This window comes from Belonocnema kinseyi, chromosome 3, assembly GCF_010883055.1.
Source record: "Belonocnema kinseyi isolate 2016_QV_RU_SX_M_011 chromosome 3, B_treatae_v1, whole genome shotgun sequence".
Lineage (NCBI taxonomy): Eukaryota > Metazoa > Arthropoda > Insecta > Hymenoptera > Cynipidae > Belonocnema > Belonocnema kinseyi.
The window spans coordinates 80,163,995-80,179,461 of record NC_046659.1 but is presented as its reverse complement, the minus strand read 5'-3'; the positions used below and the strand labels follow the sequence as shown (position 1 = coordinate 80,179,461).

Below are 15,467 nucleotides of genomic sequence, written 5' to 3'. Positions count from 1 at the left end.
TTTTGTGAGTAAATTTCTCTAAACATGTAATGTATAGACATTATTGTTTGGTATATTAATTTTAAAATAAATTTGCAGTATATATTTAACATAGATACATAAGAAATGGTTAGTCTTAACTTCAGTTATATTTTCTTCCTATTTATATTCTTAGGACAAATATAGACTTCATGTTTTATATTAAAATAATGAACCAACAAAAAATTTTTAATCTCTAGAAATTTTCAGTTACAGTAACTGAAAATTCCTAAACTGCAACATAATTTTGTGATACATATGACTGGAGTTTCATGCAGTTACCGTTGCTGAAATTTCTGTCAATAAAAAAAAATTTGTAGTATTGTTAAAGAATATTTTTATAATTCTGTTTCAAGATAAATTAATTTTGTTCACCTTACACAACATTATTAAATGAATGTATTATTATTTATTATATTATTAAATCTATAATTTGTTTAAATAATATAAAATATAATTGAAATTACCCCACTGTTATGGCTGCCAAAAAATTTAAATTTCCAAACTTATATTCCACAAAAACGAATAGAAACTATGCATATGCACATATTTTGTGAGCAGATTAGAAGGAATTAAAATAATCGAAAATAAAGCATGTAAGTAGGGAAATAAAAATAACATTGACAAAAAAATTTTAATTTCCAAAATTATGTTGCTCACAGAGGAATAGAAACTATGTAAGTGAATATATTTTGTGGACAAATTAGAGGGAATTAAATCATTCGAAAATACAACATGTAAGTAAGGAATTAAAAATATTTATGAGAGGTGTCTATACCTACCCGGGACCGTATTTCTTAATTTTAGCTTTTTGTAATGTTTTAAAAGTTCACAATTAGAAGCATATAATTCGCAGTGTTTAAAATTCTGTAATTTCGGACGGTAAAAATGACAGTGATTTTTTTGCACCGAAATGGTTAGATTGCAGAATAGGGGCGTCACCTGTCACCTCTATTTTGGCAGGAAAACAATTTTGTTTGGCAACAAACTATTAGAATCTTTAATTGAACGATAAATGAATCGATTTGATGAGGCAAAAATTAGAAATTGTTACTTTTGTTATTATGATGCCTCAAATATGGGTCTGTCACGATATATCGTAAAGATCATATTTAACGAGAAGTTGGAAGTAGGTTTTTGTGACCCAAAATTATTTTTGTGACCTGTCAAAGGGGTGTTTCTGGCCGTTTGGATGATCAAAAACACCTAAACGGTGAGTTAAATATGACCATTCTGATATCGTGACCTACCCATATTTAAGTTATCGTAGTAACAAAAGTAATAATAATTTTAAACTTCTGCCTGATCAAATCGCTACATTTATCGTTCAATTAAAGATTCTAATAGTTCGTGTCAGAAATATACTGGCTTTCCAGCCAAAAAGCAGGTGACGCCCCTAATCTGCAATTGCACCGGAATTACATTCTTTAGTAAAAAAACCCATCTAATCGTTTGAATGTCACTTAATAATAAGTGATATGATACTTATTAATAATATATTGTCTTGAAAATGTCTATAATTTTAATTCAAAATTATGACTTTAAACGCACTAGTCTAAAATAATTTAATCTGAGGCCTTGCTGCTAAACTTTTTTTTCTTAAATTAATTTTTAGATTACTTCTTGAAGGATAGTTCAATAAAATCGTTTTCTTTTTCATAGGTTTCAATTTTGCAACTAAAATTTAATTGGTTGGATTTTTGGAAGTTTAATTAGCAATTTAAAATTATTAGTTTTTAAGCGATTCAAATTTATTTCATATAACTTAAATTTTCAAGGGTTTGATTAAAAAAATTTGTTGTGAATATAAACTTCGTCAGATTTAAATGAAGTTTGCATTCGTTTAAGGTTTTGGCATAGATTTTTTGTCATTTTAAATGTTTCTCAATTAAAATTACTATTTATTTTGAAAGTTTGTTTAGTATAATTCAATTCATTCTTTTATTTTATAAAAATTGCCTATAATTAGCTATCGTTATTTAGTAAATATTTCAAATTCTAGAATTTTATAAGCTTCGACTTCGAAAGATTCAGTTTAGTTTGCAATATTAAATTGTCAAATCTTAATCGCTTTAAGTATTGAATTTTTAAGTTTTTGACATGTTGTATAAATTTTTAATCTGAAATGATTCTTCAATTCAAGATTGTTAATTTTGCAGGGCTTCGATTTAGAAATTATACAATTTAATTCGTTTTTCTTATTAAATTGTCCAAAATACTTTGTTTTTAAGTTCAGAAAAGCCTTCAATTCGCAATTATTAATTATTTTTAAATTTTGTATACATAGTACTCAAAATCTGCCCGCTTTGCGGGCAAATTCTCGTCACTCGAAAGCTTTAGCATGCCTAGGGCGCGCAACAGTTAAATCTCGCGTTCGGATATTTATTCTTTGCATTTGTAATGCTTAAATAAAACTTTATCAGAAAGATCTCTTTTAAATGGCAGTATTTGTATGCGTCTTGATATTCTGAATTGTCAACTTAATTAAGTATGGTCAAAGATTAAGTTTCTCAAAGCTCTGCAGGCTTTGAGGTACAAATTCTCATCATGACACTCGCGCTGCGTGCTCGATTTTCGACAGACATTTATAAACAGGTTTTGTTGAATGTTTTTTTCTCGTAACTTTCGTAGTTTTCCACATTTTTTTTATATTCAATGTTATTTTTCACGAATAAAACAAATAGTACGCTGCCTATCAAAAAGTGATTCTTATTGAAATTGTAGGTCTTTTTTGGGATACAAATTTTGGTTGAGTTGGAACGAAAAAAGGGAATTTTTTATTATTTTTTGTGCAATCAAAATTTGAATTTTCGATTTTCCAAGAAAATCCAAAAATTTGTTACAATAATCCTGTAGGGCTTTCAAAAAACAATGTTTTCTTTTCCTGCCTTTTTTTCATATCGTGCGTTTGGGTCTTAAAATTTTGATATTCGATTGATTTAAAACACGGTGAATATGCTATAACTCTGAGGATTTTTTTTTTATGAAAAAAAAGCCAAATAGCTGGTTAACAAATTCGTCCTTGGGACCTAAAAGAAGTGTCCCAAAGATCTGATCCGTTGAAAAACAGTGGTGTCAAATTTCGGAAAATTCTAATACTTTTTCTATCATAAATGATGAGAATGCAAAAAGTTAGTTTATCATTTTATTTTGAAATTTGCATAGTTTCACGTTAAGAAATAAAATTCAGAGGTGTAAACGATTGGCGCGTGTGAAATTGCTTTCGAACTTTCCCTATTTTTTTTTTAAATTTTGTAAATATTTAAAAATATCTTAAAATTAATTTTTTTTCTGAAAATCATAGAGAAATGCTTTTATTCTGCTGAGTTTCAGTTATTTAAAATCATTTCAAATTAATTTTGAATCTTGCCAAAATTTCTAAATATTTCTTTAACTCGAATTTTTTCCAAGAGTAGTAGGCCTTAAATTCTTATTTATACATAAAAATTGAAGAATCTCACTCAAAACTACATTTTTTCAAATAGAACAATTAATATTGTAACGTTAAAAACCTTAAGTTTTTAATATTTATTCATAATTGCTGATTGTAAATGAACATCCGATATTTCTAAATAATGAGCAATTTTCTTTTCTCTTAATTAAGAACTTCAAACATAAATGGTGTGAAAATCGAATATTTCGGACGGAAACAATATCTGAAATTTAATAAAAGCCTTTAACTATGAACATATTTTTAAAAATTTTAAGCAGTTGACGAAATAAAGTTGACAATTAGGGAAATTAAAAATCTGTAAATTTGAAACTTAGTGTTGCAAAGTAAATTATTATTCATTTAAGTGAATAGTTGACAAACGAATGTGGTTTTGTATACAAAATCTTAAAATTAAACTTACCTTTCTAAATGCAAACTAAAATGGAACATTTTTTAACATGAAAGATTTTCGAATTACGCATTCCCAAGTGAATTTCATTAATAATAATGAAAGTTAAAATTTTGTTAACAATTTTGTATAGTTTAAAAATCCTTAAAATACTTCGAAACTTTATTTCAAAAGCTTGAAACACCATCGAAATATTTCTAAACAGTAGGTAACTTATTTTTCTTCATTGGAAAATTTCAAACTACATGGTTTAAAAATGTAATATTTTGAATGGAATTAGATTTGAAATTGAATCAAAGCATTCACCTATAAATACATATTCTGAAGGCTTTTGGAAAATTAAAAAAAATGTATTGAACGATTTTTGACAATTCAAGAAGAAAAAGGACGATTTCAGATTTTTTAAACTTTAACATTTATTTAAACTCATTTGAAAAATACGCAAGCATCAGAAGAAACAATTTCGAAAAATTGAAAATTCTAAAAAACCAAAAAAATCCAGATCAGGAAATGTAAATATGAAAGAATTCTGTGAAAAGCTGTAGGATAAAATAAATGCTACGAAATAAAAAGAACACACAACTTCTAATGCATCACCTCCTGTATTTAAATAGTTGCCAATGTTAATCCATTGATGCATTTCACAATTTACAATTTCTTAAGGCTGAATAAAGTTAGACATTCCACTGTCTAAATTTCGTGTGTAGCCATAATATAAAAGAAAAACAGTCTTCTTTAAAGTCATGCGGAATGACTTACACATCTGCTTCATTTCCCTACAAGTTTACGACATACGAAAAGGATGCTACATTTATTCAGTAAAAATCTAGCGAACGGGAATGAAAATATTTCTCAGTTTGCAATTAATTTATCTACTTTCAAAGTTGAGTTTACAAAGTGGAAGACACTATCATGCACTCTTTTAAAATCATACTCACCCGCGAGCAGATTACTATAAAGGCAAAAGAAATAATTCCATTCCCGTTTGCTAAACATCCATGAAAACGATCACAAAATACGAAATACGCCTTGATTAGATCCGTTGAGGGTCGGTAAGTCTCAAAGTTCCTATGCTATTTTTACCAATACGAAAGCAATAATCTCTTTATCGGGACTCGATACTTGACGTAATTCTTATAAACACTTCGGCAACTGTTATTTTTTTGCATTAACATTTTCTTTTCTCATGTAAAAAGTACATTGCCTGCTTACATCGCTAAAGTATCATAGTTTCTTAAAGATAGGTATAGACAAAATTAAAATAATCTTATCGTTAAAATAGGATCAAGTTTACACGCGTGTAGACGCAATTCATTCAGGTTTATCTGTTGTAACTGTACAAAACCAGGAGTTGACATTAAACAAATCTCAAATGCCAAAATTGTAATCCACATAAAACATCATATAATGGATCACAATTTTGTCGCACACGTCTCGACTACTTTCTATTATTTGGACATGAAAAAAAGGGTTGAATAACTTTGAAAGCGATTACAGAAATTGAATTGAGAGCGCGTGGCAACGTTACAATCTGTACAAAAGGTTAAGCGAAAGAACGAAAGCTTTCACGCTGTACAAGTGCACAACACACAGAGCTTGTCAGCTAATCGGCCTTCCGTCAACATGAAATGAAAAAAGATATTTACTCCTGGTACTCTTGCAGATCTTGACTGAAATTGCCCTGCGCCTGTCTGTTTTGTTGCTGTTGTACATTCGGTTGAAAACGATGGGACTTCATGGAATGATGAGTTGGCGATTTATGAGATTTGAAGGACATAGAACCTATAAAACAACATTCAAATCAGCACCTAGAAATACACAGAGATCCAAAACTTTTTCTTCAGACCCATCAGCTTTTTAACAATTCTTTCAATCTTAACTTTCAAAAATCCAATAATATGTACAAATGAAATTCAACTTTGATATCTCCAATGTCACAAAAATGTAGACTGAACTCAGACATCAGGAATGGTAAAATGGGAAAGGCGAATAAGAAAAAAAAAGACGTGAAAATGGAAAGCGAGCAATACATCCACCATGATGAGGAATAAAATACAATAAATGGAGAAAATATGAAAGATTTATTAAAGAATATCAGAGAAAACATATTGAAATCGTAATTTTTCCAAGATGAGAGAGCAAGGTATGAAAATGTACAGTTGGAAGAATGAGGAGACTCACCGGTTACAATGCGAATTGCATTGCGGTCGTTATTAAGGAATTTCCATTAATAGGGTTGGTGCCTTGCGTTCCCTCTGCCACCACCCCTCTGCTTTCCGCCGAAGCCTGAGCCTCCTGAAACACACCCCCAACGCTCTGTTAGTTCAACGATTTGAACCCCACCTTACTTTATTTCTTATTCTTACTTAAAAATCATTTCATACTCTTACTTTAAAATTACTTCGTACTCTTACTTTTAGTTATTAAGGCTAATTTTTAAAACTAATAAAAAAATAAATAAAAAAAAATCAGAACAAATTAAAGCGACGACCACTAAACAGTTTCGTCTGCTAATATCTAAATAAGGACAAATATAATAATACTACGAGAAGCAAGTGATGTACACAGAAACCAGAAAGGGTACTCTGTGAATTACAGATTGACAATTAACAGTTTTACAGAAAATCTATTAAGAGGCTACAGGCTAAGGTAGTAAAGCTGTAGGCTGCATTCAGAGAGTTGGCCCATCTTCGTTTTTCACTTCTTAACAACTTTGAAGGGGAAAGGAATGTTGATTTAGTCGTGCAGGAATAAAGCCATATTAGTGACAATGGAAGATGAAATGGGACAGTACTGATTGTTGATGGATTGGAAAATGAACTTTCTTCTTCAAATTGTAATAAATAAATTTCTCAATCAGATCATTAAAACAAATTGAGAACCTTAACGAGACTGAGTTCTAATTACAATTTGAAATAGATAAGATCAGTTTTGAAAAACAAAATCCCGAAACCATTTTACCAAACTTTCAGGAAATGTCGAAACAAATGGATAAAGTCGAATTCTTATTTCAAACAAATGTAAACTTATTTTTCTTAGTAATATACAACTACTCTTTTAATTGTTAAGGGCGCCTGATAAATCTGAAAGATCTCTTTTTAATTAATCAGTATCAAAAATACCTTTTTAGGAGGAAGTCTTCGATATCAAAACCATTCCGGCATCTTGGCATCTGGCATACAAAAAAAATAGGTAAAAAAAAAAAGAATTCAATTTCAGAGCCAATTGTTATAAATAATGGACCACAATTGCAGCGCCGTATCAAATTAAAAATTAGCAGCATATATCAAATTGACTTTTAAGCTTCTAAATTTGAAAACAAAAATGTTGAATGTAACGATGTTTCCAAAAATTTAGTAAATTTTGTAGCTACTATTATGTCACTACACTTTACCATTTGTTTCGAAAATTCGTCCCTCGTAAATGAATTCTTAGCGATGAGAGCAATTAATACAAAAATAAGGAGTGATTTCAAAGAAAGCAGCTGCAGTTAACTGATTTATCTCAAAAACAAACTTCAGTATAAAATCACCATAAGCTAATCAATAATTTAGACTATCGATTGACTCTGATTCGATTTCCAGGCGGAAATTGCGTGCCACATATTATTTACAAAAAGCAGCCTTAAATTAAAGATCACGCTAACTTTCTTTAAATTTCTCACACATCTCATAAGCTTTCCAAGATTTAAGTGATACATCATAAAATAAATGGGTATAAACGGTAAACTATTCGCCTAATTCGTGTGGGAAAAGATGGGGGGAAATCAGCACTACTACTAAACGCAAAGAAACTAATTAATTGCAAAATCAACAGAGAAGGAACGCTTTAGCGTACCTTTTCCGCGAGCACCACCGCGCCCACCTGCGTAGCCACCTTCGTAATTACCACCGCCATAGCCATATTCATCTGTGATTCATGGAAAATATGGTACTTTAATTATTTTATCTAATTTCATAAGAGGAAAAAATAAGAATATACTTATATGGGGATTTAATATTTTAAAAGTATCACTTATTCAGTCAAAACTTCTCTTTTAAAAGAGAACTTTGCATTACACAGAATATCTGGTCCTTTAATTATTTAATCTTAGTATTACAACAAAAAACTAGACCATACTTATATATGGTAATTCAATTTACTAGCATTACTTATTCAGTCTCAAGTTCTCTTTTAAAAGAGAACTTTGTATTTCACAGAACATGCAAAAATTCTTTAGGTCTTGTACAAGTGGGTGTGGCAGTCAAAAAAAAAAAAAAAAAAAAAAAAAGAAATGTTGACAATCAAACAATGAAGGTTTCAAGGTCCCGAAAAACAAATGATAGCCAAGTTTAAAGAATATATGATTTATGAATGATAAATGTCTTGTAGATAAGAATTTAGTTAAGAGAATTATGCTCCGGTAAGAGTTTTGAACTTTTCAGAATGAGGTATCTAATTACTCTCTTACCGAGAAACATCATTCAATACTTAATAACTAAGCATTGAGACAAACATGGAATAGTGAAAATAGGATTAGCTGAAATTGACGTGATCGAATGATAGTAACCACGCTGCAAAAGAAAGAGCCCGGCTTTTTAAATCGCTATCAACTAAAATTACAAAAAGCATGACAAACAACTGAAACCAGCCTCCAAAATTTGCAACGTGGCTAAATTAAACTGTCAAGAATAACCATGAAACGATAATTGGCTCTGGAATTAGGATCTTTAGGAATTTTAACGTTCAGAACGATTCTTCTGCCTCAGGCTTAAATTGAATAAGAAAAAAAAAAGAACAAAGTTATTGTGTTCAAATTCCGTAAAAGTGAGTAGAATGAACTTTAGTTCAACCAGTCACTCGACTTTAGTTAAAATGTAACTCTAAACTTTAGATACACTCTAGTTTTAATTGCACCTCTGGAATTTGAACTAGCTCAAACTGGAAAATTCGAACAGTTAAAAATCATCGCGGAGGTGATTGTTTACATCTTAGAGATATGGTCTTCTGAGAAAGTTATGAAAGTTACCGTAACCGGTGTAGTCGTAGCCGCCGTAGCCCGGGTACCCACCGCCGTAGTAATCGTAGCCACCTCCATAGCCGTCGTATCCAGCACCATATCCGCCCTGACCGTAACCACCGCCGAAACCGGCACCATAGCCTCCTTGCCAGCCGCCCTGGAATCCTCCGCGAGCTCCTCTAGCTCCCCTGGCTCCGCGACCGGCACCTCGCATCATACCTCCGCGCATCATACCCATACCATCAGGTTTGGGCGTCGCTTTCTTGACATCGACCTCCTTGCCGTTGATCGTCTGCTTTGGCGTCTTCAGCAATTGGTTGACGACTTGTTCAGAATCAAAGGTAATAAAGCAGAACCCTTTCCTCTGGTTCTTTGTCTTGTCGAATGGCATCTCAACTTCGACAATCTGCAATTTGAAAGAAAAAACCGAGAAATTTAGATACTTGAAATTTCACAGGGGAAAGAGTGTGTGGAGTAGTCAGTTAATAGAATAAATTACTCAAGTTGAAAAGAAACTTACGTTTCCAAATTGTCCGAAGAAGGTCTTGATGTCATCGTCAGAGAGTTCTGTCGAAAGACCACCAACGAAAATCTTTCCGTGTCGGGCCTTCGCTTTTTTGGGGTCTACTTTTTTGCCATTGATCACGTGGTCACCGGCCGACATAATCTGAAATAGAATACATTTTTTTAGAGCTGAAAATTCGTTATTCACACAGAATTGGATTTTTTTGCTAGAAAATTTCAGAGAAAGATTTGTCTTCACTTCCACTCAGTAGCAGAACTGACTTTCAAATAACATCATGCGAATTTTAAACTTGTACATCCACTATTATTTTCTATCAGATTTATTCACCTTGTCGAGTGATTCGGCCTTGGCGAAGACGATGAAAGCGAAACCTCGCGACCTTCCAGTGTTGGGATCTGTCTTGACGTTGATACTCTCAATGTCTCCAAATTTGCTAAAGTATTCGCGGAGCTCCTCTGAAAAGAGAAATGAACTTTATATTCTCCGAAATGAAATATCTCAAAATTTGGATTTTTGTTTGTCTAAGCTCAGAGTATCACTTTATAGTCTCATGCAACAGTGCCATTCTGTTGTCTGAAGGTGTCCTAAGGATAATAGCATCATTGCGAATTTTTAAAATATAAAAGCGAACTAAAATTTTTTATACAAATTTTTCAAGATGAAAAGTAGGTCAAAAAGAAAAATAATAAACTCACTGTCTGTGGTTTCCCAGCTGAGGGCACCGACGAATAATTTCCTAAACAGGACAGAAAAAAAGAGACAGTTAGATATTTGATTTGCCGGTAGTTCCTAACCCTATATAATCCCTAAGGGAATTGAACTTTAGACAAAGTAGCAAGTCATTTACAGTTTAATCAATTAAAATACGAATTAGTCAGGCTTCTGACGTCGGCAAATTCTCAAATGTCTGCCACTGTGCAAGAAAAATTATCTGTAATAAAAACGGTCAAAGAATAGCAAGTGGTTAGATCAATTATTTTTAAATTAAAACATTAATTCGCAAGGGAAAACAGTGGCCAGCTACTACCTGGATATGTAAACTCTAGAAAACCATTCGATCAATGAAAAGTTTACAGTTTACACTACTGCCTTTGTTGCAATAAAAATTAAAACTTTTAATGTAGATATTAAAGAGATTCCATGTACAGCCAACCTGCAAAGCAATTTGAATTTATCGTTTTGAATTTGACAAAATTCGACTCAGGTAATTTATTTATTTGAGTGTACACATTTTATACAAATCTTAACATTACTATCACAGAAATGACAATTAGAAAGGCCTAGATACAAATTTTGAAAGAACTAATAAAAGAACTTTGCAGCGATGACAAGTTTTGTAAAATCACTGAGACAATAGAAAATCGTAGACTTAGTAGTAGTAGTAGTAGAAATAGTAACTTCATACCGTTCTTAGAGTAATCGGATGAGCTCCTGGTAATGGTGAGTGTTAAAAGAAAGGTGTGTACGTGTGTCTATTGTGTATGTCTGATTAGTGAAAGTTCAAAATTACGTAAGGCAAAATTTTTAAAAATGCCCCATCGCACACCGACAAGAATAACAGGGTGGCCACTCAAATCTAGGGAAGAAGTTCCTTTATAATTTATTTTCGCAATTCAATACGTTGACTTTTTACGAAAATAGGAGAATAAGTTTGGTTAACAATGGCAGGTATCATAATTAAATATGAAAATATATTCATTCTTAAACTTTAGACTACAAATATACTGCATTTTCTACCAATCAGTGATTATTGCAACTAAAAAAAGAAATTGCTGCCAAAACTGATGACCGTAAAAGGCAGAATTGTCAACAAAATACATTTTCAAACTAAAGATTAATTTGTAAATTAAAACACAATAGTTAAATCAGTCATTCGTTATCAGAAAACTTTATTCAATGGTCACCCTGAAATTGAGATTTTGGTGTGCGAGAATAATGTGTGTTTGCCGGAAGGGAAACAAAAATTAGAAACAAACTTAACATAAAAATCAATAAAGAGCAAAACTTTACGACGTTTAAAAAACACGAGCAATAGTTATAATCCTTTACAATTATCCAGTTGAGAATCAGCTGCGCCTAAAGAAAACAAATTGCAAAATTGAACTTTTCCAAGTTGAATATTGACTGCGGATTGGCCCAAAAGCTAAAAAAAAACTGTCGAATCGCGAAAAGTTACAAACAGTCCAGCTAGCGATTTTTCATTTACATTTAGAATATACTTTTGTACAATCTTTTTTTAAAAGACAATCTTTTACTGGTAATCATTTTATATAAGTCATACTATGTAAATTTCTTTGCTTTCAATGATCAGCAAGTTATCTTTAATCTCTCATGATACAATTGCATAGCCTTCTTAATCAAAGAACGTGCTGGGTTTTCACGTTTCTGTCAGTGTGGTAGTCGCTATTTGTATTTGAGATATTTATTTTTCTTTTCGAAAGGGCTGGTGATAAATACCGTAGGCACCAGTCTCGAAGGTATTCAGATGTGGATCATCACAGTTAGCCGGTTGCAAATCGCCCGCCATATTCACACTTGGTCGCTTGACACCTGCAGATCAAGCCACATAAATTGGGTTAATGGCATTTCCGACCTATCGAAGATGTTCGGATTGACCCTAGTGACTCTGTGCTTTTACTTGTCACGCCCAAACTGCATTGACATCGGATCAGAATTTTAAATGCAAAATTCTACGCGTGACTCCGCAGGCAATTGTCTGTGCGAGACTTTGACTGATCTGACGCAATTGACTCGACTTCCAGTGCTTGTGCCATGACGAAAACCCTAAGGACTTGAACTTGACGCTGACTTCAGACAATTAACCAGAATTCTTTCGTTTCTTAAGGCTTCAAGGATCAGTTCACACTTCCCAGGCAACTCTTTTATGCCAGACGGGAATTACAAATGGCCAACCAGAATACGGCTGCAATGAACGAACGAGGAAGACTCGTGGCTGGCCAAAAATACTTAAGCTTTTATTTATTTCTTTTGCTTTAAATATGTATAGACGTAAATTTACATTTGATTTTTTACATGACAGTTTTACATTTGATGCGTTACATTTGTATATCTTCGAAGGCAAATGAAAATTTCCTTTATTCTTCAAAAAAACAAAATGCAGAATACAATTTATAGTTGTTTGGGAGACGTGGAATGCAGGAGTTTTTATTTTATTTTACAAATTCAAGACTTTTTACAAAATTCGTACGTTGCAAGAAAAGCTATTAATTCAATAAATTCTAATAAGTATTTAGCATAGGTTCAGGTTATACTTATTTCAATAGCATGCCATACGTCAGTCAAATCTTAATTTTATTAGCTAAGTACAGATTTATGTGGAGAGCCGGCTTTTGAGTTTTGACCTTCACGCGGATTCTCAGTTTCGTGCAATTTTATCGCATTCAAAATTTGATACAACGATCCAAAGACTGTTCTATGTAAAAAAATTAATGCATCAGGGCTAAATTTTTTCAAATTTTGAAACATTTCCTTTTCAGACTTTTTGCTCCATCAATATTTTTAAAAGCATGTAAATTATAAAATTGTAAGTAAAAAAGTAAACAAGACAAGATCTCTTTTTAGCGTACTCGAAATTCAGAGTTTAGCGAGAATGGAGCTCATGAAAGGGGAAAATATTCTAATTTTTGCAAATTAATTAAAAAGGGAAACGAAAAACTAATCAATTTAAAAGTAATTTGTCACATCTACATCAGGCCTCTTCAGCGAGGGGAAATTCGGCCGCATTTACTTGTTTGCCACATGTAGTTTCCACCACTACGAGACATCTGGCAAATGAGTACATACGACCAAATTTCCCCTCACTAAAGACCCCTGTTGCACACGTTTGAAATTGTTTCATGAAGGATTTCTAGAAAATGGAGAGGGGAGTACAGAAAAAAAAGAAATCCGGGGAATAACTGTGTTACCTGAAAATTGAACCTCTAAATATTAGAGTAAGCGTTTTGAATTTGGAGCATTTCCAATAATTAACCTCTAAAACCTGCAAATTCTTTTTATTTTTAGCAAAGAAAGTTGCGATCAAATAAAAAGACGCCCAAATTGTATTTCTAAGAGCCCTGACGCCCTTGATAATTTTTACTCGTATTTTTAGAACACGTGTACAAAAAAACGTTCTAATAACGCTTAGCGAAAAGATGCGGCCAACGGGAAAAATGTTAGAACAGAATACATTACAGTAACCTTAAAAAATTCCTTCAAACTTACCCACCTTTTGAAATCTACAATTTAAAATGCTTACCCAAGTTCCAAAATTACTGAGATCTCGAACTTAGTAAGATTTCACAGAATCCAAAGCTGTAGAATATACAAAAAAAAAAAGAAAAAATTTTGGGCATAACGCCACAACGCTATTTCTAAACGAAAATGGTTAATGCAAGGAAACAATATTTACAATAATGAAGAAAACAATGCTTGGTCAGCATCAAAGAATCCGTCTCGTGTTCCTAATATGCTGAAAAGTGCTAAAATCGAGACGCCTTTCAGAAGCGAGCAAAAATTACAGTTTCTTATTTGACTATTAATTCACTAAGTTTATCTCAGATACAAATGCAAAAAATGTAGAGATCAAGTTACGCTGACTCACAAATGACGAAACTAGCATGTTCCTCTGAAAAATGCTTCAGAAAAATGACAGGATCACGTCCAACAAAAATTCAGTAAAAGTTGCTCTAGTTCTTAAAAGTTTTAAAGTCAAGGTTAGATACTCGTTTCAAAGTACAAGTTACAGAAAAACATAAATTAATTAAAATAAGTGTAGAGAGAATTTCGGTGTAAAATCGATGAGACTACGAACGCGGCGTTGGCCGCCATTTTCGCTTTCATGAACGTGGGTGGGTCCATCGCAAGCCGGCACCTCCACATTTTAACTCCAAAACCAAACTAATTTTTTTTTAACGCAAAATACACGTGTTGCCGAGTCGGGAGTAAGAAAACGAACAACGACGCCCGCGATCTCGCATAAAAATATATGAATCCGACGCGATGCGGATGGATGCAAATTTTCCCCAAACAGCTCGGCACCGACGCCATTTTATTCAAGCAAGTAAAAAATAAGTGCTCGCAATAAAATTATATAGAAAAATTAATACCGCGGGCGTCTCTAAATCACGAATGGATTAACTTTAGGGATATGAGATTAGAAAAAAGGTTACCTGTCTTCCTGAGACTCTTGGGTGCTGCCATTTTCAGTGGCGTCACCGCTTCCATTATTTCCCTCGCCGTTTTGGAAACTCTCGTTGACGTCATCGCTGAAGTCCTTGTTCTCTTGATTGGCCATTTTGTTAAAAGAATTTAGTTACTAATCAGCTAACACTGAACACTAAAAAGTTGTAACGGAGGATGACTACACAAAAAGTGCGCGAGCTAAACCACTTTACGTCTGCACCGCTCGGCTGCCAAATTGAGAAGAACGGCTGAGGGGAAAATGAATCGAGCGCGTCACAAGACCTGCGTCTGGTGGCTCATGGGTAATATTTCCTCCCCCTCGTTAAAGCTTGTCAGTGAAGGCATTGGTAATTCGGGTGCCCTGCCCCCGGTCCTCTTCTTTTTTACCTAATCCCCCCGTTTTCCCCTTTAAGTTGAAAAAATCTCTCGAAATTCGAAAAGTTCCCTATAACACCTAAAATCAAGAATTTTTACCCAATTTCCAACCTACTTTTATAAGGTTTGGATTCATTTTTTTAGAATCACAAACATAAATTCAAGATGTTATCAAAGTATCTTTTATGTTATAGGAAACAAATGATTAAGAAAGCCTTAATTGAGAGATTATTTCCGATGATGTAATACTTTTAAATATTTCCTAAAGATTTGTTTGCTAATTTTGTAGGCTTCTGGACACTGTGACAGCAAAGAAATCGCTAACGATTTAACCGAGAAGCTAAACCCGAAAAATAAATCAATATTATGGCTTCCCAGAAGTCAAAATATGCTCTAAAACAGGGGAAAAAAAGGGTATTTTTCCTGAAAATAGGGGAATACATTATTTTAAATATATACAATCTAGGTACCTAAATTTAATTCAAATTGAAACTTTTCAAATTAATAATATTAAAAGTAAAAA

General features: G+C 32.7%; 1 protein-coding gene across 9 annotated transcripts; it reads right to left on the bottom strand.

The window, feature by feature from the left end:
* Positions 1–4,443: 4,443 nt before the first annotated feature.
* LOC117170257 (RNA-binding protein squid-like) lies at positions 4,444–14,821 on the bottom strand. Of its 9 annotated transcripts, none has more exons than XM_033356898.1 (8): positions 14,557–14,821; positions 10,081–10,121; positions 9,713–9,840; positions 9,380–9,526; positions 8,869–9,265; positions 7,698–7,769; positions 6,042–6,155; positions 5,506–5,642 (listed from the first exon to the last, which is right to left on the bottom strand). In XM_033356898.1, the coding sequence occupies exons 1-7, from the start codon at positions 14,679–14,681 to the stop codon at positions 6,088–6,090; spliced, it is 978 nt and encodes a 325-aa protein (XP_033212789.1). In that variant the 5' UTR covers positions 14,682–14,821; the 3' UTR covers positions 5,506–5,642; positions 6,042–6,087. The 9 variants fall into 9 exon arrangements, with proteins under 9 accessions (XP_033212793.1, XP_033212789.1, XP_033212794.1 ...); XM_033356899.1 differs by lacking the exon at positions 6,042–6,155 and adding an exon at positions 6,983–7,032 and having other exon boundaries at positions 5,523–5,642; XM_033356901.1 differs by lacking the exon at positions 5,506–5,642 and adding an exon at positions 6,983–7,032.
* Positions 14,822–15,467: the final 646 nt, after the last annotated feature.